At 41.6% G+C, this 22,411-nt stretch overlaps 1 protein-coding gene and 1 pseudogene across 1 annotated transcript in view; both read left to right on the forward strand.

Annotated features, from left to right (window-relative positions):
- The window catches only part of whrnb (whirlin b), a 144,089-nt gene that overhangs the window by 64,252 nt on the left and 57,426 nt on the right, over positions 1 to 22,411 (forward strand). Inside the window, exons 6-9 of the mRNA XM_056257395.1 lie at positions 7,469 to 7,672; positions 7,843 to 8,052; positions 10,321 to 10,389; positions 15,843 to 16,440. Of these exons, the coding sequence (XP_056113370.1) occupies positions 7,469 to 7,672; positions 7,843 to 8,052; positions 10,321 to 10,389; positions 15,843 to 16,440 (1,081 nt within the window). The remainder of the gene's footprint in view (positions 1 to 7,468; positions 7,673 to 7,842; positions 8,053 to 10,320; positions 10,390 to 15,842; positions 16,441 to 22,411) is intronic.
- LOC130089857 (5S ribosomal RNA) lies at positions 18,642 to 18,758 on the forward strand (annotated as a pseudogene).

A 22,411-nucleotide genomic window follows, 5' to 3' on the forward strand; every position in this document is an offset into this window, starting at 1 on the left:
AGTTATTATTAAATTAATTAATGTATTGTAATTTTCTGTTCAACTGACTCAACAACACAACCTTGTTTCTGCAGTCACTTTCAGCATGTTTCCTACAAAATGTCTCACATGTTTACATTTTACGTGCCGTGATAAAGTGACATAAACCAATCAAAATCCGATTAGAAATGTCAGACTGAAGCGGATTTTCAGAAATGCGATTTTAATAGGATTTCAAACCACATATAAATGTAGCTCAAAACTGATTAGTAAAAAGCGTGTTTCATGTGATTTTTTTTGCCATTCACAGTCGCTAAATATGATCTGATTCCAATCGAATATGCACAAAAGTCTGATTTGAACTGACAGTTTGAACGAGGCTTGAGCCACAACTCTGAATCGTACACACGTATAACTATGTTTTTAAACACATGCTGTTTTTCCAGATAAATGTAGATTAAAAGCTTTTTTCAAATGAAGCCATTGATTTATTCAGAGCAGCCACTGTGTTCCCTCTCACAGTAATTAGCAAGATAATTATTGTGGATTGGAGAGGAGGCATACTAATTAATCGTAACTCAGACGATTACAGTCAGAACTGCTTTAGGCTTACACAATTACATTTGAATGAGGACAGGAAAATAGATGCATCGATCAATGCTGAAACATAAATCAAGCGATAATTTATTTGCTAATTTGTTGTTAATCCTTGTGCTAAAAAGGCAACATAGTCATCCTTCGTTGTATTCAAAGTGTGGAGTTAGGGAAGTGACATTACATCCTTTCCTAGAGCATAAAAGCTTAACTTAAAGGACAAAAGAGGAAAGATTCTGAGACAATCAGATCTTTTCTATGTTTTCTGGATTCAAATTGTATTTTGACTCAGTAACCTTAAGCAGTTTGTTTAGCTTGTTTGGTCGCACGTAAATAACCCCTCTCAGTCCCAAACAAAATGCTTTAGGCTGGGCTGTCTGCTGCCCTCCCCTCCTGTCTCCTGCGCCTCAAGCTTGGCATGCTTTAATTTTGTTGGAATGATCCCGAGGCTTCCATCATTCAGCGGGCAAGCGAGAGGGCCGTGTCCTTCTAGGCTTCACGGAACAGATACAATACAAGCTGTCCATCATGTGTAGCCTGAAGAATCAGAGCTTCAACAAGCCTGAGCAAACCACTTCAATAGGACTTACCGTATGTAGGTCACTCAAAATACACCTGGTTGAACACTATTGTGTACCCGTTTTTATAATGTTACAAAATATTTCAAATAAATATTTCTATTAATCAAAAAATCCAAAAAAATATTGTGGTTTCCAAAAAAATATTAAGCCGCAAAACTGTTTTCAACTTTGATAATAATAAGAAATATTTTTTGAGCAGCAAATCAGCATATTAGAACGATTTCTGAAGGATCACATGACACCTGAAGACTGGAGTAATGATGCTGAAAATTCAGCTTTACCACCACAGGAATAAATTACCCTTTAAAATACATTAAAGTAGAAAACAGTTATTTTAAATCTGAAACATATTTCACAATATTACTGTTTTGATCAAAATAAATGGTGCCTTGGTGAGCATAAAAAAATATTGTTTAAAAAAAAAAAAAAAATCATACTGACCGGGAGTGTGAGTGTGTGTGAGTAACAAACATATTTGAATGAACTGTTTCTTTAAGAATTAATACAGTGTTTTACAGCATCTCTTTCTTTGTTTGTGTCACTCCCACATATTTGTATAGATTGTTTGATTGTGTAACATAATTCATCACATTATCATGACAAAGAGGATCTGCTTCATCTTCCTGTTCTTGACGCAACTTCCTTAGTCCTGCATCCAGCTTTGAGTCATAACTCATTTTAATCAACAAAGTCATCCATAGTCAGCGCTATCGCACAATTCCTGTAAATCACAATGACTATTCAGTATAGCTAGCTATTTCTCAGTTCAGCAATAGTCCTTGGTGGAACTGAGACTGGTAATGTGTGTTTGTTGTGGGCGATGAGTCTGTCAGTAGGGTGCTTATGTGCAGGTATGCGCATTTAAACTACAGAGTTAATTTGGCCGAGGCAGTCTTATCCTGAGGTATTGATTAAGGCTGGCACAGTGGAACGCCAAGGGACAGTTTTAGTGATCAGGGCTGTGGATCAGCAATATCCAGTAATGAGGGATGGATGGGACTCCTGGCATCACCAAGGCTCTCTGAGTTAAAGTGCAAAGCAGCTTGCCAAATATAACCTTCATGTAAGATGAGATTTTTTTATTTTTTTTTTGGTTGATATGAATGTTTAAAATATGGGTTTTGAAAATCTATTTCTACAAGCTATAAGGTTTTTATTGCAAATTATATCATTTCCCTTGAGTGCAATTCAAACTTTGGATTTCTGGACTCTCGGCCTCATAATATATAAGATGTGCATAAATCACCCTAAATGTGATTGTTTGATAATTTACCAAATGTTTCTTTGAATGATTTATTTTAAAAAAGAAAAGATAAGAAAGATAAAGGAAATTCTGTACAGTATATCTACACTACCATTCAAAAGTTTGGGGTCAGTCAGAGTTTTGGGGGTTTTCAGATAAATGTTTTATACTCACCAAAGCTGCATTTGTTTAATCAAAAATGCAGTAAAAACAGGAATATTGTGAAATATTATTACAAACTCAAATTACTATTTTTTATTTTAATGTATTTTAAAATGTAGTTTATTTTATGGCAAAGGTGAATTTTCAGCAGCCGTTAATCTAGTCTTTAGTGTCACATGATCCTTCAGAAATCATTCTAATATTCTGAATTGTGTAACATGTATGCTCTGTTTTTTTTTTTTATGGTGTTTTTTTTCTTTTTGGCTCCATAGCTATTGAAATATCTATCTATCTGAAATATTTCTGTATACATATCAGCATGTTCTGAATACACATGTGCATGTTTTTCCCACTCCTCTTCTTCAAAAACATTTGCTTGCATGCTTTTCAGTTTACATACTTGGCATGCTTTAACCTATTTTCATGCCAGTTTTTTTCTTTATAAATTTAGATTTGTTCTTCACTTAAATGTATGATTAAAACAATTGAATTTGGTTTCAAATGTGATCGCACATACATTTTATAAATTGAGGGCTCAGGTGTCAGCTGCTTTAATACGCTGTTAGAATATGCACTCTACATTTCAACTAATAACCAGCTTTTCTCTGTTATCTACAGCAATCACATTGGTTAGTAACTTTATAATGTGAGGTTGCCCACGGTGTGAGGTGAGGAAGGAGGACATGTACTTTCTGATGGCTACAGGATGAAAATTAGCACTTTGTAGAACACTGAAAAGAGGCAAAAGACGTGGTAATTCAAATAATTAAGCTGTCTGTGTTACAGCCATATATACGTATTTCATACTGAGTATTTTGAGTCTGATCATGAAGAAGTTTGTACCATTGATCATGTGTGAGTAGAGAAAGAGAATAGGAAATCCTTGAGGAAGGGAAAGACATTCCTATTTTTCTTCAAATGAAAGGACTCAAGGACAGACGCAACTAAATACAAAAAAGTATTGATTTCGCAAACAAAGCACAGTGCTTGTCAGAGCAACCCTGTCTTTTCTCTGTCTGTCTCATTCTCATTCTCTTTCCCTGATCTTTCTCTTTCTTTCCCTTTTTATTTGATGTCACTTTAATAGCACATACACTTCCAAAGGTTTGGGGTGTTTTATGATCACCAAGGCTACATGTATTTGATCACAAATATAGTAAAAACAGTCATATTTTGAGATATTATTACAATATAAAATACTTTTCTATTTAAAATATTTTAAAATTTAATTTAATCCTGTGATGGCAAGGGGATTCTCTGATGAATAAAATTCAAGAGAACAGCATTTATATGAAATATTTTTTTATATAACATATAAAAGTGTTTATATCACTATTGATCAGTTTAACATAATTGCTGAATAAAAGTATTAATTTCTTCTTCTTTAAAAAAAAAAATCTAACTTTTGAACGATAGTGTGTATTCATTATATTAGCATATTCTCTTAAACATAAGTATTGTTTTTTCCTGCTGTCTGAGTCTATATCAGACCCTTTTTTTATGTAACAACCCACCAGTTGAGAGCCACTCCGCTGTGTTGTTGAATGGATGTGTCCCTATTTTCTCTCACACTGACCTTTTGAAGGTTCGTGTATCGAATGTCTTTAAAAATGTTTATTTTCTGAAGATTCTTTTTTCTCACAGTAAGTCACCAGCTAGATATAGGGCCATATTATACTATGCATGGGTTTTCAATGTTTGTTGTTTTTATAGCAATAGCTACACCTGCAGATATAGAGGCAGGGGGAGTGAGAGAGATAAAGCTTGTAGACAGATATGGAGTTATTGTGATGTAGGTCTGATTAAGGAGAACATCTAAAAGTAGAAATCAGAGGAGAGGCATGTTTTCAAAGAAAAGGTGCATGACTAGCTCAATAAGTGAGAGAGTGAGACCGAGAGAGAGCAAGTTTGTTGCCCCAGGTTATGTAGCATTACATGTTAGACATGGCTGACTGGTGAGGTCTCGGAGATGCAGTCCTGCAGCTGCTATTTTCTCTTTCCCATGAGTGCCTGCCGCCCACACACTGACCTGACCTGAACATGCACATTACATCAGTTCATATCAACTACATGGTGTGACTAATGATTGCACAACTATTTTATATCACTGTAGCATTGCATGCCACTATTTGCTTATTTTCAGTTATGAAAATAAATTAATAACCTTGGCTGTATTCAAAACAGAAGCCAGCTGCCTTCCCAGACTTTAAAGGCAGTGTTTTAATATAAGATACCTCCTAAGGGTTTCAGACAGGCTTCTGAGGCACCATAAAATCATGCAAATTATAGTAAAAAAATCATGTAAGCTTAACGAGCAAACATTTAGTGACTACAATGCAAATTTGTCAGTAGAAATCGGTTAACTTGAAAAAAATTGATATTTTTAAATGTACTTTTTTTTCTAAACTTAATAGATGTCTGCATCATCTTTTATGTAAAATTCTTACATTTAATCAATAAATTCAATTAGAATAATAAGACACTATAGGAAGTGGCATTTAGATGAATTTACACAGACTGTTTAATCGGCTTAGACAGACATGCCATAAATAACACTATTTTGAATATTGAAATATGAAATATAAAAGAAAAAATATATAAAACTAAAACTGCCAGTAGGTGGTGGCAAGTCCATGTTTTAATGAACGAGCCATTGAATCATTCATTAAAACAATTTGTGGGTCATTAGACAGGGTTGTTATAGTTACCTAAAACTGACAGAGTAGGCAATTTCGTAGCAGCTAGCAATAGCAAGCTAGCTTTGAAAGCATGAGATCTCACCCTCCCTTTATATTGAACACACGCACAGCGCCTGCAAAGCGTCACGAGACGGGAGACAACGTTACATTACCTCATGTCTCAAAGCAGATAACATAACAATAATAATGAATGTAAAAAAAAACTTACAGAGCTCTAGTTGTACCACCTGACTGCTGCAGAATAATTTCGCCGTTTATAGTGTTGTTGATATAGAAACGCATAAATCCGAGTCTGAGGACGTGAACAGCTTGTTTTAATATGTAGACCACTTCTATTATTGATTGCTATATCAGGATATGAAGAGAGTTTCAACCAGTATAACAAAAAGTGTTTATAAAACAAATTGCTTACCCTACCTTTAAACTAAAAAAAATACAGTGCACATTTTTCTTAATTGAAATAAAATAAACATTAACTGAAATAAAATAAAATATAAAGACCTTAAAGGCACACCGCGGAACTTTTGGCCACTAGTGGCGCTCGACCTGTAACTTTCACGTCTAGCGTCCCTAGAGGCCACAAGCTCCGCAGCACTGTCGCAAAAGTCAACAAACAATCAACCGGTCAGCCCATAGACAGTGGGTCAGCCTCCCGTGTCTTTAGATTGTGTGCAGTGTTTGAGGCGGGCAGCCTTGCCGCGCTCGATTCCCTTACACTGCACACGTCTGCGGCGCATTACGGCTGCGACACGGCTACCGGAGCTGATCGCGGCCATTCTAGTCAATGCGTGTGTTTACACCGGCCGCGAAGCGGCGCGTTTCAGAAGCTTCCCAGAAGTGAGTTGGCACTGTGTGAAGGACGGAATAAAACCGTGTCGCAGCCGTAATGCGCCGCAGACGTGTGCAGTGTAAATGAGGGGTTATAGCAGTCTGCTGAGAGAGAGCGAGCGGGGCGAGCCCCGTGGGGCTTAGTGCTAACATGTCTGTGAGTGAATGTGGGCGCGGGACGGCGGGCACATTTCTACTGCACTAAAAACACCGTCGGCCTGAGCTGACTGTAACTTATGTGTTGGTTTCGTTTTACAGAAACCGTGGGACATGTTGTGTGTAGTGTTTGTGGGCACTGAGTCGTGGGCACGTTCACTACATTTAATGTACATTTGACATGAGTCGACTATTTGTGCGAGCCCTGCACTGTGGCGGGCTGTGTTTGTGTGTAGAAATGAACAATGGGCTGTGGGCATTTTATTACACTCATAACACCATCGGCTGTGGCCGGAATACCAGAAAATACTACACTACTTATATGATTTATCTGGGTCACCTTGGAAACAGCATTTGTGTGCAGGCAAGCGTCAGCATCGGTCGGGCACCCCTCCTCCTCCTGTAGCTCACGCCAGCGAGCGAACGCTGGACCAATGGTGATCCTCGTCCGGGCTTTACATTTGTCACTATGCTTTTTCTTTTTTTTTTTAGTGTCCTCTGACAAAACCTTTGCCTTCTTCCTTGTGGCTGTTGGTTCGGCCATGACGAAAACATACAGACGGCAATCAAACGCGAGTTGAGCACTCACGTCAGAATCTGAGGAAGTTGTGGGTGGTGGGGGAAGTGACGTATGCCGTAAAGCGGTTGAATTTTGTAGTTCTTTTTGTGCTCGGGTTCCTACCCGAAACCCGAAGTTACATAGTGCTAGGAAAAGCGATACAAACACCTTCAGGCTACGGCAGACGTGTCATTCAACCTATTGTAAGTCGATGTACCATCTCAATGGGTTTTGGTAATATATTATAAAGGTTGAAAAGTTCCACAGTGTGACTTTAATCTTAGTTTATTTCACAGAGCAACATTTCTCATTGTCAATTACTTTAACTTGATGTACTAAAACTATAATAGCATATCAGTAATACTAAAATAACATGGCTTATTTAGAAATGAAGCAAGTGGCTGTCTTTATAAATGAGTTATTGAATCAATCGCTCAAATGATTTCTTCATAAACACAGATTCACTTAAATAATGAAATACCACTGTGTGTTTCTCTGAGATGCAGTGAAGGATGTAGTTGAAAGGATATGATTAAAAATTCAAACAAACGAAGGCATCTTTGTAGATGCAAACATTTGACTTGACAATAAGAGGTTTCACACTCCTGTACAACATTACAGTTTATGTAGACACACCCTCTACTGTTTTATCTTCTCTCTTTTGCAGTCAGTCTGTTGTAAAGGTGTTATGCCAGCGGTTGGAGTGGTACGCGCAGGAGCGTGGAACTCGCTGGAGGAACAGGCGTTCATGCTTCTAACAGAGACAGAGAGACAGACCATGGGCTACTACATTCAAGAGTACCAGCACGCACACATCGGGGTAGAGCCTCTGGCCATGGCCTTGTTTGAACTGTTCAACACACATGCCAAGGTGAGGCTGACAGCAAAGAATTGCTAATAAACCATAGTGCCATTGTCTATGCCAGCATAAAAAAACTCTTAGTTTGATAGCTAGCACTGCATTCAAATGAAAAATGTATCATATTTTGGATAATTTCAGGTTTTTCATTTAATGATCTCTTGGCTGTTCCTGCTTCCCAGCTGTCCTTGCTGGCTGAGGTGCGGACTCTGATCGCTGCGCAGGACCTGGAGCGATTCGACGGGCAGGTGTTGCAGCGTGAGATGGAGGCGTGGAGAGCTCGGCATGCCGGCCCGGGCCTTCTGCACCCTGATTCTATCTGTGTCACCCATCCAGAGGGCCACGTTCCTTCTGTTTGCCAGCTGACCCCTGCAGTCCCCGGCTACAACAAGGCACGTGGATGTGGTTGTGTTGCAGTGCTGGGGATATTAGCATGCACTGGTGGATGAAATTAAAGTACAAGAGATGGATTCATGAAAATCTTGAAGTTTATATGAATGTGAAGTTCTCAAATATTTTTTTTAAGAACATCTTAATTTTTTTTCTTAAAGCTGCAGTCCGTAGATTTTTTGGGGTTAAAAATTATCCAAAATACATATTTGAGAAAATACATAACCAGCCAGTGTTCAAAACTATCTGCTTGCCTTAGCTCGATTCAAAACGGTAAGCTTGTAATAATGTTTTTAACTCCAGTGGTACTGGTGGATTTCCGCGGGAGATTCGAGCATGTCTTTGCGTCATTACGTCACATCTGTACACATAAAGAAGGAGTCTCGGCTAGTTGGCTATATTGCGTGTGAGGATGTTGGAGGTGGAGATTTATAGCCTTTTCTCACAGCACTTGATATAATTAAACTTATCAATTTGATGGCGGATCCAGAAAGGTTCAAACGACAATCACCAGTGACAACAGATTCACCCGTTGTAAAATGCAAAAGACTTCGTTTGGACTTCGGACTGGCTACAGAAAAAAAGAGACTGCAACCGGACCCATGCGAAAACAAGGATACATATCGGAAGGACATTAAATGTAGTCACGCAATGCTGACGTTGTTAACATTAACAATTTGAGAAGAAAGTATAATTTGCAAGGTTTTACGTGATATGATAAGCGATTTTTAGATTTAATCAGCGCGATTTACTGCAATGTCAGAACCAGAACAAAAGTGGATGTTACTCACTTGTTCAGATGACATTTTCCGGTGAAAATTCTTATGTTGGTCATACTTCCAAAAAGAATAATCGGTGATTCTGAATGCCAGTATCCAAACCGGCACGGTGACTGACAGCCGCACACTCTCCTCAAACATTGGATTCATCTGCGCTGTGCCGTGTCGAGGTACAACTCACGTAAAGTTGATAATTCCGCGAATAACTGCAATTGCAGATTTCGAACAGAGATGGCGACAAAGAGGAAAAACTGCGGACTGCAGCTTTAACCTAACTTTAAAAAGTTATTTACAAGGAATTTTAAGAACATTGTGTTCAGGAATATGAATACATCTTAAAGATATCAGTAAGATATTTACATGTTCTCTTACGAGAGGTTCTCTCGTACTGCGTAAAATCTTACGCTAGGGGAAAACCTCTTTTCCACGAGATATCGAAGCCAAAAATTATCCTTAATTTTGAATGAATGTAAACCGCGTTGCGGCAGCATGCAGACATAGGCAAGATGGCTCACGTGCCTATTGGCTGTCCTGCGGCAACTGCAGCAGCCTATCGAGAGAGGCCCTTGGTGATGTCAGATCCAATGGGGGCGCTTTCTTGCCTACTACGTCACCTCCCGCCAAAGTGGGCGTGGCCTGGGCCTATAAATATAGCTCAATGGGCTGATATAATCTGATTTTTCATCTCTTCAGCGAAGCTCACACATCGCTGGATCCGGAGTGAAGAAGCCGCGCCGCGCAGAATTTCACGTAGGCCTAGATAACAAAACAAACAAACAAAAAAAATCACAAAGCCTCATTCACTTCCATTCGGGCACCGAAAGTGAAAGTCACCAAGGGCCTCTCTCGATAGCCTGCTGCAGTTGCCACAGGACAGCCAATAGGCACGCGAGCCGTCTTGCCTATGTCTGCATGCTGCCGCAACGCTTTTACATTAATTCAAAATTAAGGATAATGTTTGGCTTCAATATCTCGTGGAAAAGAGGTTTTCCCCTAGCGTAAGATATTACGCAGTACTCGTTCCCTCTTCTAGAGAGAACCAAGGTTACGTTAGTAACCGAGTACGTTTTTGAAAGAGCCAAAGTACAATACAAAATACATCAAAAGTAGTGATGCATAAAAACTATAGTAATATAATATAATATAACATTTATGTATTTGCGTTCAATGCTCATGCTCATAATGCCTATTTGAAGGAAGAGCTAACTTTGTTCAGACTGTGCCTGCATTGAATGGTGTGATCTGCTGTGTCTTGTAATTTCATGATTTGATTCCAACCATTATTATGAATTGTAAATCTCACTCGACAAAAGCTGGCAATTGAGCTGAATTGATGAGAAAGGCTTAGAAATGAAGAGCTGCCTCTTAAGTGGAGCGTGAATGTCTTAAACCCAAACATATTTTTGATTGTATTTTGTTCTGGAGTGATTGTTGCTGTGTACAACCAAGTCATTTCAGTGATTGTTAATGCTTTTTGCTTTGCTTTTATAGAGTGAGTGCAGGTTGGATGGGAGTTTGATGCCACTTCAGAGTCTAAATTCTCTTCCTGATGTTGCTCTGGTGAGTTGTTTATATTTTTTGTTGAGTGTCTACATGCTGTTAGATTGGATTAAACAAATGTTTTGTGGAGAAAAATCAGCCAACATTATAATGGTTTTTGTATTTTATATTTGTGTGTAACAAGGAAGATTTAGGGATAGGAAAACAAAACATTTATCCCTGCAATACAAAGACTGTCACATCCCCTTTATAAAATTAACAAAATTGCAAAAGATTTATTTGGATGTTTCTAACTCATAAGGCTGAATTTTGTAATCTCAAAGATCAATAGATCGGTCTCATAGTTTGTAATTCAGTAGAGGTTTTGTATATACACAGAGAACAAGTATTTGATACACTGCCGATTTTGCAGGTTTTCCCACTTACAAAACATGTAGAAGTCTGTAATTTTTATCATAGGTACTCTTCAACTGTGAGTGACGGAATCTAAAACAAAAATCCAGAACATCGCATTGTATGATTTTTAAGTAATTCATTTGCATTTTATTGCATGACATAAGTATTTGATACATCAGAAAAGCAGACCTTAATATTTGGGACTGAAACCTTTGTTTGCAATTACAGAGATCATACGTTTCCTGTAGTTCTTGACCAGGTTTGCACACACTGCAGCAGGGATTTTGGCCCACTCCTCCATACAGACCTTCTCCAGATCATTCAGGTTTCGGGGCTGTCGCTGGGCAATAAGGACTTTCAGCTCCCTCGAAAGATTTTCTATTGGGTTCAGATCTGGAGACTGGCTAGGCCACTCCAGGACCTTGAGATGCTTCTTACGGAGCCACTCCTTAGTTGCCCTGGCTGTGTGTTTCGGGTCGTTGTCATGCTGGAAGACCCAGCCACGACCCATCTTCAATGCCCTTACTGAGGGAAGGGGGTTGTTGGCCAAGATCTCGCGATACATGGCCCCATCCACCCTCCCCTCAATACGGTGCAGTCGTCCTGTCCCCTTTGCAGAAAAGCATCCCCAAATAATGATGTTTCCACCTCCATGCTTCACGGTTGGGATGGTGTTCTTGTGGTTGCACTCATCCTTCTTCCTCCAAACACGGCGAGTGGAGTTTAGACCAAAAAGCTCTATTTTTGTCTCATCAGACCACATGACCTTCTCCCATTCCTCCTCTGGATCATCCAGATGGTCATTGGCAAACTTCAGACGGGCCTGGACATGCGCTGGCTTGAGCAGGGGGACCTTGCTTGCGCTGCAGGATTTTAATCCTTGACGGCGTAGTGTGTTACTAATGGTTTTCTTTGAGACTGTGGTCCCAGCTCTCTTCAGGTCATTGACCAGGTCCTGCCGTGTAGTTCTGGTCATGATCATTGATGCCCCACGAGGTGAGATCTTGCATGGAGCCCCAGACCGAGAGAGATTGACCGTCATCTTGAACTTCTTCCATTTTCTAATGATTGCGCCAACTATTGTTGCCTTCTCACCAAGCTGCTTGCCTATTGTCCTGTAGCCCATCCCAGCCTTATGCAGGTCTACAATTTTATCTGATGTCCTTACACAGCTCTCTGGTCTTGGCCATTGTGGAGAGGTTGGAGTCTGTTTGATTGAGTGTGTGGACAGGTGTCTTTTATACAGGTAACGGGTTCAAACAGGTGCAGTTAATACAGGTAATGAGTGGAGAACAGGAGGGGTTCTTAAAAAGAAACTAACAGGTCTGTGAGAGCCGGAATTCTCCCTGATTGGTAGGTGATCAAATACTTATGTCATGCAATAAAATGCAAATGAATTACTTAAAAATCATACAATGCGATGTTCTGGATTTTTGTTTTAGATTCCGTCACTCACAGTTGAAGAGTACTTATGATAAAAATTACAGACTTCTACATGCTTTGTAAGTGGGAAAACCTGCAAAATCGGCAGTGTATCAAATACTTGTTCTCCCCACTGTATATACTGTACAGTATGCCTCTACTTGACCTCTTTGCAAATTAAGAATATACAGCATATGCAGAATATGTGCCACATATCGACCCATTAAAGTTAATCCAAAAAATAAAATTGAAAAAGGCACAAAACTCAAAGAAATAACACTAAAACATACATATACATTTCTATTCAAAAGTTAGGGTTTGGTAAGATTTTGAAAGGTTGTGAAAGTAGTCAAAATACAGTAAACAATGTAATACAATTAAAATAACTGTTTCCTATTTGAAAATATTTTAAAATGCAAATTATCTGTGTGATGTAAAACTGAATTTTCAGCATCATTACTTCAGCCTTCAGTATCACTTGATCCTTCAAAAAATCATTCTAATATGCTGATTTGGTGCTCAAGAAAAATGTATCAATGTTTAGAACTAGTGCTGTCAAACGATTAAAATATTTAATCGCGATGAATCACATTAATGTCATAGTTAACTCGCGATTAATCGCAATTAATCGCACATTTTTATCTATTCTAAATGTCTCTTGATTTCTTTTTGTCCCATTATTTTTTTCTCATTTTAATGCTGTTATCAACATGGAAACGTGGATCGGCTTGCCTTGTGCCGATGTTTTTTATTGAAAACAACATTGGCATATACTGTGTTCAATTTCACACTAACATTCTCACTTGGAGCAAATAATCTCTCACACAATGTAACACTGTCCATCAATAAAAAGGTGAAAGAAATACTGACGAGGTCCTGATATTTACGAGGGGGCGGAGAATTCGCATCAGCTGTGTGTGTGTGCTTGGCCATCATCAAGTGGTGTTTCAGACTGAATGTGCTGCGATGATGATAGCTCAGTTCACAACGACAAAACTCACAGATCACTTTGGTCTTGTCAATGGAACCATTTGGCAACTTTTTAAAAGTAAACTTTCCATTCAGAATCTTATTGGCATCCATTTCGGCGTCTCGCGCTCGTCATCCACTCAAAACGTAACGTTAACCTACTATTTTGCCGGCTCGCAAGCCCAAACAAGTGTGTGCTGCGTACCTGTTGTTTTGTTTCCGGTCTAGCTAGATCCGCTTGCGCTTTGGTCGACGAAGCAACAAAACGTCCTCCCGCGGCGCAAGCCATTGAAATGAATGTGTTTCATAGCGCAGCGCCACGCATGCCGCGTCCTGTTGCAAAAGCATGTAAAAAAAAACTACAAAGTTTGCTAGGCCAAAAAGACTTAATTGCGCGATAAAAAATTTGGCGCCATTAAAATGGGTTTGCATTAACGCCGTTAATAACGCGTTTAACTGACAGCCCTATTTAGAACTATTATTCTGTTTATATTTGTGGAAACTGATACATTTGTTAGGGATTCTTTAAGGAATAGAAATTTAAAAGAATAGCATTTATTTTAAAGGTGCTGTATGTAACTTTTTCACTCTACTAAAGCATAAAAATACAATAATATGTTTGCATATATTGAGGAAACATGCTAAGTTCACATACTCGTTTCTTTGAAAAACACTTCTACAGCCAGTTATTTTACTTTGAAATGTGCGTTTCCAGGCTGGAATGTTTGTTATTGTTTTGGTCTGTGATATTGCACGTTGGCAATTTTCATTGTCCATGCGCTCGTTCCTGTTGCGTGTGCTTAAACTGGCAACCCGTGTGAGCGCCGTCCAGTCTGAGGAGCAGGTGGTGGGAGAAACGACGATCTCCGATATTTTGAATTCGACTGCAGTACCTATTTCGACCAATAGTTGTCATTCTTACATACTGCACCTTTAAATATAATTTTTTGTAACAATATAAAAGTCTTTACTGCCACTTTTGGTTAATTTGATGCATCCTTTCTGAATAAAAGTATTAATTTCTGTAAAAAAAAGACTGATCCCAAACGTTTGAACGGTAGTGTGATTAATTTAATATACAATTAAGAACAATTATATATATATATATATGCTTTCACTTTCAGTATTTGACCCAACATTGCAAACCTTTACATTGTATTCAATGTAATTTTACACTCCCCAAAAATATGGGGTAGCATTTACTAGTCAAAAGAGCTTGTTTTACCCCTTATGCCAGTTACTTTGATTTAGCAGAAAATGCATGGTGACATCATAAAATGTGCCATTAGGTTTTAAATCAGAACACACCCATGTGATATATTTCCCTTTTATCTACAGTCAATTTGCTGAAGTTTAAATTTGTCAAGTTCAATAGATTTTTTTATTCCACATTTTCTTGTTCTTATTTAAAGCTGCAGTAGGGAGTTTTGAGAAAACGTTGACTTAGCCTGAAAATTTGAACAAGCACAACTTACAGGTCCCACCCCCTTGCTCTCTGCTGCGCTACAGCCCTCCCTCCACAGCTCGTCCTCCACAGCGGAGCCTGTCATGAACGCGCAGGCTAGTAAACAGGGCCACCGATAACAGCGGATAAAAAGTTACATGGCACATTCACTATAGGGACTAAACGTCAACAATATGCTTTACATTGACTATGGCCTGCCCATACTTTAACTACAAACTTGGTCCTCAAATCATTATGTATTTTGCAATAGCCTACATGTAACTTTATAACATTGCACTCTTTCTATAAGTTATAAATAGCTAGTAAGATAACGTTAATATAACGGTAACTAACGTTACAGTATGTAAGTAATTATTCTAGCGATATATAATGCTAGATAAGGTGTGCTAGTACATTATTTCAGCAACATGACAAGCCAGTGAATTAGCAGGTTTCAATTGTTGCTTAGCAGAGTGCGTGACATTTTATCTACATGTTATGCGGCTAGAGTTTTGACACCGAGTCAATGGGCTCTGTGTAATTCTTTCTTTTTCGCTTGTTTATCGTCATCGGCCTTTTTCCTTTTACCTCTTTGTTTTATGAGCAGGTGTCACTCGAGAATTGGCAGTTTAGGTTGTTTCTCCGTCATAAGCACAGCTGCAGCACGCCGGCAATCTTGAGTTTGAACGACGGCTCGCGCTGTGCAAGAGAGGGGTGTGATCAGCGCGTACACGAGCGTGATTGACACTGCTAAGACATTCCTCCTGGCTCTGATTGGTTGTTTCTGACCGGGAGCGTGTATTTCTGCAAATGGCAATAGGACCACTGGGAGGAGCCAGAAGAGCTTGATTTTTTTCACAGATTATCTGTCTCATATTCTACTGTCAGGACATAATGACAGTTTTAACAAATATGTAAAAAAATATTTTTTACAAAAGTTACCTACAGCAGCTTTAATTAAGCATCAGTAGCTCAACATTAACTCTTGTAATCATAAACGTTTATCTTGGATGAATCCATAATTGACCATCTTGTTATAAACATTTGCTTGTGCTAAATTGATGTACACTGACAACTCTATCATATATTCATTTCATAATGTGCTGACTTTTGGGAGGGAAATGTCACCTTTAAAATCTTTAAAATGTCAGAATGTGTTTTTTTTCTCTCAGCATTATCATAACCTCCCTCAATGATAATGCATAATTGAATTGCCTGTCTTAGTATTTGCAAGAAACGGTGAGGAGATAAATATGGACAATACGTTTATGTTTTATTTCAGGATAAGGTGCAGCCGTCATCTGAGTCACCCCCCTCGTTCAAGCCTCCCCCTCCACCTATTCGACATGCCAGCCCAAAAAGTCAAACCAAACGTCCTTCGTCTAAGCTGTCCCAGACCAACCTGCTCTTTACTGCCCCCTGTAGGCGGCACCAAGAAAACCACACCCACAATCACTCGCACTCACCCTGCTCTACTCACAACTCCCCGTGTACCATCCACCACACCACTTCCACCTGCTCTGTCCATCACACTCCTCCACCCTGCTCTCACCATCACAGCTCTCCACGGTCATCATCCTATCATGCTAGCCCTTCCTCCGGACCGCCGTGTAGAGATCTGGTTCAGTTTCTGATGAGCAGGCATGCGGCGGTGCTTTCCCCGCACCCGGAGTCTCCAAATCGTTCTCGAGAGGGCACCCCAATAATCTCTCCCCGCTCCTCTCCATCCCTTTCGCCTTCACTGCTAATGCCTGCACCGCCTCCCTGTAGCCCAGAGAACCTCGAGGGCTCCCCATCTCACAGCTGCGGTGCCACCCAGAACAGCCCACTACACCCTGAGCCGGAGACGGTAGAGGAAAGGCTCCAGCCCCAGCCACGAGGTAAAGGCACTCTGAAGTTATATCTTAAAGGAATAATTCACCCAAAAAGTTGAATTCTATCATCACTGACTACGTTTACATGTGCACCAACACTGTGATTTGTTCCAGTAATCAGAGTAAGGACTTAGTCGTAGTAAGATGTTTACATGACAGAGCAAACCTCTTCACTCCCATTTACATACATTATTCTGATTATGCTAAGAAGTGTGATTATTTTTTACCGCCATTATTAATAGGAGTATTGTGTTTACATAAATTCCATTATAATCGCATTATGAGTATATGAGTGTGCAGTATTACATGCACACTGTGCATGTAATACATTTCAAACCTGTAATCACTTTCTTCTGTGGAACACAAAAGCAGACATTTTAAAGAAGGTTGGTCAACAAACAGTGTTGGTTAACTTTCATTAAATAAACAAAATATCTTATTTTATGTTCCACAGAAGAAAGAAAGTCATACAGGTTTGGAATGACATGAGGGTGAGTAAATGATGACAGAATTTTCTCTAACTATCCCTTTTAGTTAGCCCTAGTTATATTTATTCAATTTGGTATATATATCTTTTTTTTGCATGTCTGTCTTTATTTGACAGATGACTCTTTTAAAACAAATCTTTTAGTGAATCAAAAACATACAGCACACCCAGTGTAGTATGTTTTTGATTCTCAAACAAATGATCCTAATCAGAAACATGTAGTGTAACCAGTGTAGTTCGCTTCACAAACAAATTACGTATATACATATATATATATATAAATTCTTATGAACTTTCTACACTTTTTTTTACTGAAGTTATAATTTTATAATAATTGTAATGCATTGTAATGTAATATTGTGCTATTTAAAAGCAAAAGAGAGCTGGACCCAAGTTTTATTGACAAACATAAACAAATCAAACCCAAAGACCAGAGAACCAGGAACAGAATGAGTGCGCCAAACATAAGATCCATGTTGTAACAACACCAGACAGATAACATGGGAAAACACCAGGGATTAAATACACAAGATAACAAGGGGCTAACATGGGACAGGTGAAGGTGATTAATTGTCATGGAAACAAATGAGAGTAACTATGGAAACAAACAAGGTACAAAGCAAACAGGAACTAAACACAGGAAGAGAACACAAACAATAGGAATAGAAAACACTTCAGGTGCGTTCCATTCGACCGTAAGTGGACTGCGAAGTGGACTTCACAGGGTATTTCGCCATCTTAAGTGAGATTCCAAATCCGAAGGGAACGAACATGTTCAGTTCGAAGGGCAAACGGTGTAGGGAATAAGGGAACATCGATACATCACTTCACAGGAAGTGGAGAGCGAAAATCAACCAACTGTCATTGTGCACCGCATCATCAGTCGGAACTAACCATAGAGCAGAGCCGTTGGAAGAGATTTTAAATTTAAATTTCTAACGGCTCTGAGTTTACGTATGCATTGAGTATTCATAAATATTGTTATTATTATACAAACTAGAGTATTTATGAACAGTTGGGACTTGGGGTGATGAATGTATATATAGGCCTATATGATTTTAAATTACAAAGGAAAGGAAATTACTAAATTTAATTAAGTTATATCATAATCTGCGCGACCCTGTTGTTGCCTTTCTTTGATGACGTTTCAGGGCATTCCAAATGAGTGATTATTGACAGCGAAGTCCACTTCAACTGATGTACCGTGTTCAGGGAGTAGGGAGTAGGGAGCAGTGAACACTGCGTAGGGACCCTGTCGAATGGAACGCACCTTTCATCTTAAAAGACTTTAAACACAAGACAGGTGAACACAAGACAGGAATCATGACAATAATTTTACACATTATTATAATTACAGTTTTTTCACAAGAGAGGTAATTTAAAGTTCGGTTGCTATCCACAGTTTTGGTTGTGATGCTTATTTTACTGTATCTGTTATATGATAAATAGAAACAATTAACTGCACAGTTTAGGTCCTGCTGTTAAATTTTAAGATTAATATTTTTGTAACAAATCAAGTTTGAATTTTTCCTGTATAATGTACATAATTAGTTAGTGAGAGAATGTCTTTCATACACAAGCAAAATGGACATTATAATGGAGATATACCAAAATGAATCATAATCGAACTGAATCAGGGAATCGTCTCGGGTACGTATGGTAACCCTCGTTCCCTGAGAAGGGAATGGAGACGCGAGTCAGAATCATATCACCTCTGACAGCCAGCAGCCATATCACCCTGTAGCCCAAGACTGGTTGCCCACTGAAGCTAAGCAGGGCTGAGCCTGGTTAGTACCTGGATGGGAGACCTCCTGAGAAAACCAGGTTGCTGCTGGAAGAGGTATTAGAGAGGCCAACAGGGGGGTGCTCACCCTGTGGTCTGTGTGGGTCCTAACGCCCCAGTGTAGTGACGGGGACACTATACTGTCAAAGAGCACCGTCCTTCGGATGAGACGTTAAACCGAGGTCTTGACTCTCCGTGGTCATTAAAAATCCCAGGATGTCTTTTGAAAGAGTAGGGGTGTAACCCCGGCATCCTGGCCAAATTTGCCCCTTGGCCTCTGTCCATCATGGCCTCCTAATCACCCCTATATATACTAATTGGCTTCATCACTCTGTCTCCTCTCCACCAATAAGCTGGTGTGTGGTGGGCGTTCTGGCACAATATGGCTGCCATCGCATCATCCAGGTGGATGCTGCACATTGGTGGTGGTTGAGGAGATTCCCCCCTTCCATATGTGAAGCGCTTTGAGGTCCCAGAAAAAGCGCTATATAAATGTAACGAATTATTATTATTATTAGAAGTGATTCTGACGAATGGGGATCGCTTGCGAGTGCCTATCTACTTCAAGTGAAACTAAACAAGCCAATGGACATTGGCATACGATAATTGCACCAGCTGCTGTGCATCGCGGCTTGAGCATATAATGAGCAGCTCGCATCCTTGTTTTTCCGCTGAGGAGCCGGACCTGTGACTCGGCCGTACAGCGGAAGCTCAGCAGCTGTGGCGAGGGGACTCAAAGGGTTCCCCTTTTTTCAGCTCACTATGAAGTGAGTCAGAAGTGATTCTGACGAATGGGGATATCTACCAAACCGCAGCGGCTGCTGGCCCTTCCAGCGCTCCTCTTGAGCCTCCTGGCCTGACCGCAGTGTTGGGCAGAAGTATGAGCTCTAAGCAGAGAAGGTCAGTCACTGCTTTTCCGCAAGACCCACTCAGTGTGACTTATTGGATAACGCTGGGAAAGCGTGCCCTTGGGGAAGGGAACACTGCAGAAGCCACATCCTAACCCGGAGGGAGGTACTGTGACGGATACACATATGGACTAGCCAAGCAGGGTAGGACAACAAATGGCAGTCTCTGGGGTGGTTCCAGCCTAATTATAGAGGGGAAAGAACACCCACGGGCTCGTCCTCAGAGGAGCTTATCGTGGAGGAATACACATATGGGGTCGCCGCAGGAACCGCTACATATGGACACCCAGCCTAACACAGGTTCCACAATGCATACGAGTGTAGGCCTGACGTGAGACGCTCCGCAACGTCTGACTGCCGCAGGGGTGACAGAGGAACTCACAGGGTTAGCCATTTCTGGGGAACACTACTGGAGCAGACGCACGTATCCGGCCCATGGGGGCGGGAGTGGCGTTGCAAGCTGACACTAAGAACGGGTCCCTCACGCTACTGGCCACTGGGGGCGAGTATACGGGAAGATACCGGCTCTACACGGAGGCTATAGAATCTAGCGAACGTGTTAGGTGTCGCCCAGCCCGCAGCTCTACATATATCTGTCAGCAAGGCGCCTTGAGCCAGCACCCAGGAGGGGTGCTCGCAACCCGAACGGGCAAAGCACGTTTTGGGCTTCGTAAGCCAAGGCGATGGCATCCACTATCCAGTGGGCCATCCTCTGCTTGGAGACAGCCTTTCCCTTCTGCTGGCCTCCATAACAGACGAAGAGCTGATCTGAGGTCCTGAAGCTTTGTGTTCTGTCCACGTAAAATTGCAAAGAGTGGACGGGACAGAGAAAAGCTAGGGCTGGGTCTGCCTCCTCCGAAGGCAGCGCTTGCAGGTTCACTACCTGGTCCCTGAAGGGAGTGGTAGAAACCTTGGGCACATTTCCAATCCCGGGGTCTCAGGACAACGTGAGAGTTGGCCGGCCCAAATTCTAGGCACGATTCGTCGACCGAAAATGCTTGCAGGTCCCCTACCCTCTTGATGGAAGCCAGAGCAGTCAGGAGCACTGTCTTTAGTGACAGGATCTTTAACTCAGCTGACTGCAATGGTTCAAAGGGAGGTCTCTGCAGTGCGCTGAGCACCGGAGACAGGTCCCAAGAGGGTATAGAGGTGGATTCAGTCTCCTCGCTCCCCTCAGGAACCTGACGATCAGGTCATGCTTTCCCAATGACTTACCTTCAACTGCTCGTGATGTACATCTTTGGGGGTCTTCCCGGTGGGAAAAACACCATTCAACGAACAGGTTCCACTTCAGAGAATAGAGGCGCCTCGTTAAGGGGGCTCTAGCAGAAGTGATGGTGTCTACCACCACCTGGGGTAGGTCACCTAGAACCTCGTGTCCCGTCCAGGGACCAGACATGGAGTTTCCAGAGGTCTGGACGCGGGTGCCATAGAGTGCCCTGTCTCTGAGAAAGCAGGTCCTTCCTCAGAGGAATGGGCCAAGGAGGTGCTGTCGCGAGGAGTGAGGAACCAGGTCCGGTTGGGCCAATACGGCACAACTAACAAGACCTGCTCCTCGTCCTCCCTGACTTTGCACAGTGTCTGTGCGAGAAGGCTCACTGGGGGAAACGCATACTTGCGTAGGCCCCGGGGCCAGCTGTGCGCCAGTGCATCCGTGCCGAGGGTCCCCTCGGTCAGGGAATAAAACATCTGGCAATGGGTCGAGTCCGGAGAGGCAAACAGATCTATCTGAACTGCTCCAAAGAAGTCCCATATCAGCTGGACCACCTGTGGATGGAGACACCACTCTCCCGGAAGCGTAGGCTGTCATGAGAGCTCGTCGGCTGCACGATTGAGCACGCCATGGATGTGAATGGTACGAAGCGACCTCAGATGCTTCTGACTCCATAGGAGGAGATGGCGGGCGAGTTGCGACATGCGGCGGGAGCGTAGACCACCTTGACGGTTGATGTACGCAACGGTCGCTGTGCTGCCTGTACGGACCAGTACGTGCTTGCCATGTAGTGGCCCTTTGAGGCAGCCCAGCGCAAGGCGTACTGTGATGCGTACTGCGTAATGTGCCAATGCAGTTGAAGCCCCGTCCACAGACCTGAAACTGCATGCCCGTTGTACATGGCCCCCCAGCCGGCGGCAGAGGCATCCATGAAGACCACAGCATGCCTGGACACTTGTTCTAGGGGAACACCTGCCCATAGAAACGAAGGGTCCGATCGCGGGCTGAAGGTTTGGAGGCAGTGCGGGGTGACGTGCACCCGGTACGTGCCGCTCTGCCACGCACATCTCGGGACTCGGCCGTGAAGCCAGTGCTGAAGCGGTCTCATATGAAGCAATCCGAGCGGTATTACTGCGGATGCCATATGCCCCAGGAGCCTGTGAAAAAGTTTCAGTGGGACCACTGTCCTGCTCTTGATTGTACTCAAGCAGTTCAACACTGACTGGACTCGCTCCTCTGTGAGTGTGCGTTCTCAGAGTGGAACAATGGCTGTCTCCGCGACTTTTGTGAAGACGCGGGGCGACAGGGACAGCCCGAAGGGTAGGACTTTATACTGATATGCCCGTCCCTCGAACGCAAACCGCAGGAACGGTCTATGTCGAGGAAGATTCGAGACATTAAAGACGCGTCCTTCAGGTCGATCGCTGCAAACCAATCTTGGGGACGGAGGCATTCGAAAATGCGTTTCTGCGTGAGCATCTTGAACAGGAGCTTGTGCAGGGCCCGATTCAAGGTCCGCAGGTCCAAGATCGGCCGTAACCCACCGCCTTTCTTGGGTACAATTAAGTAGGGGCTGTAGAACCCTG

The sequence above is a fragment of the Rhinichthys klamathensis genome, unplaced genomic scaffold (genome assembly GCF_029890125.1).
Source record: "Rhinichthys klamathensis goyatoka isolate OS25496 unplaced genomic scaffold, OSU_Roscu_1.1 h1tg000137l_1, whole genome shotgun sequence".
Taxonomy (NCBI): domain Eukaryota; kingdom Metazoa; phylum Chordata; class Actinopteri; order Cypriniformes; family Leuciscidae; genus Rhinichthys; species Rhinichthys klamathensis.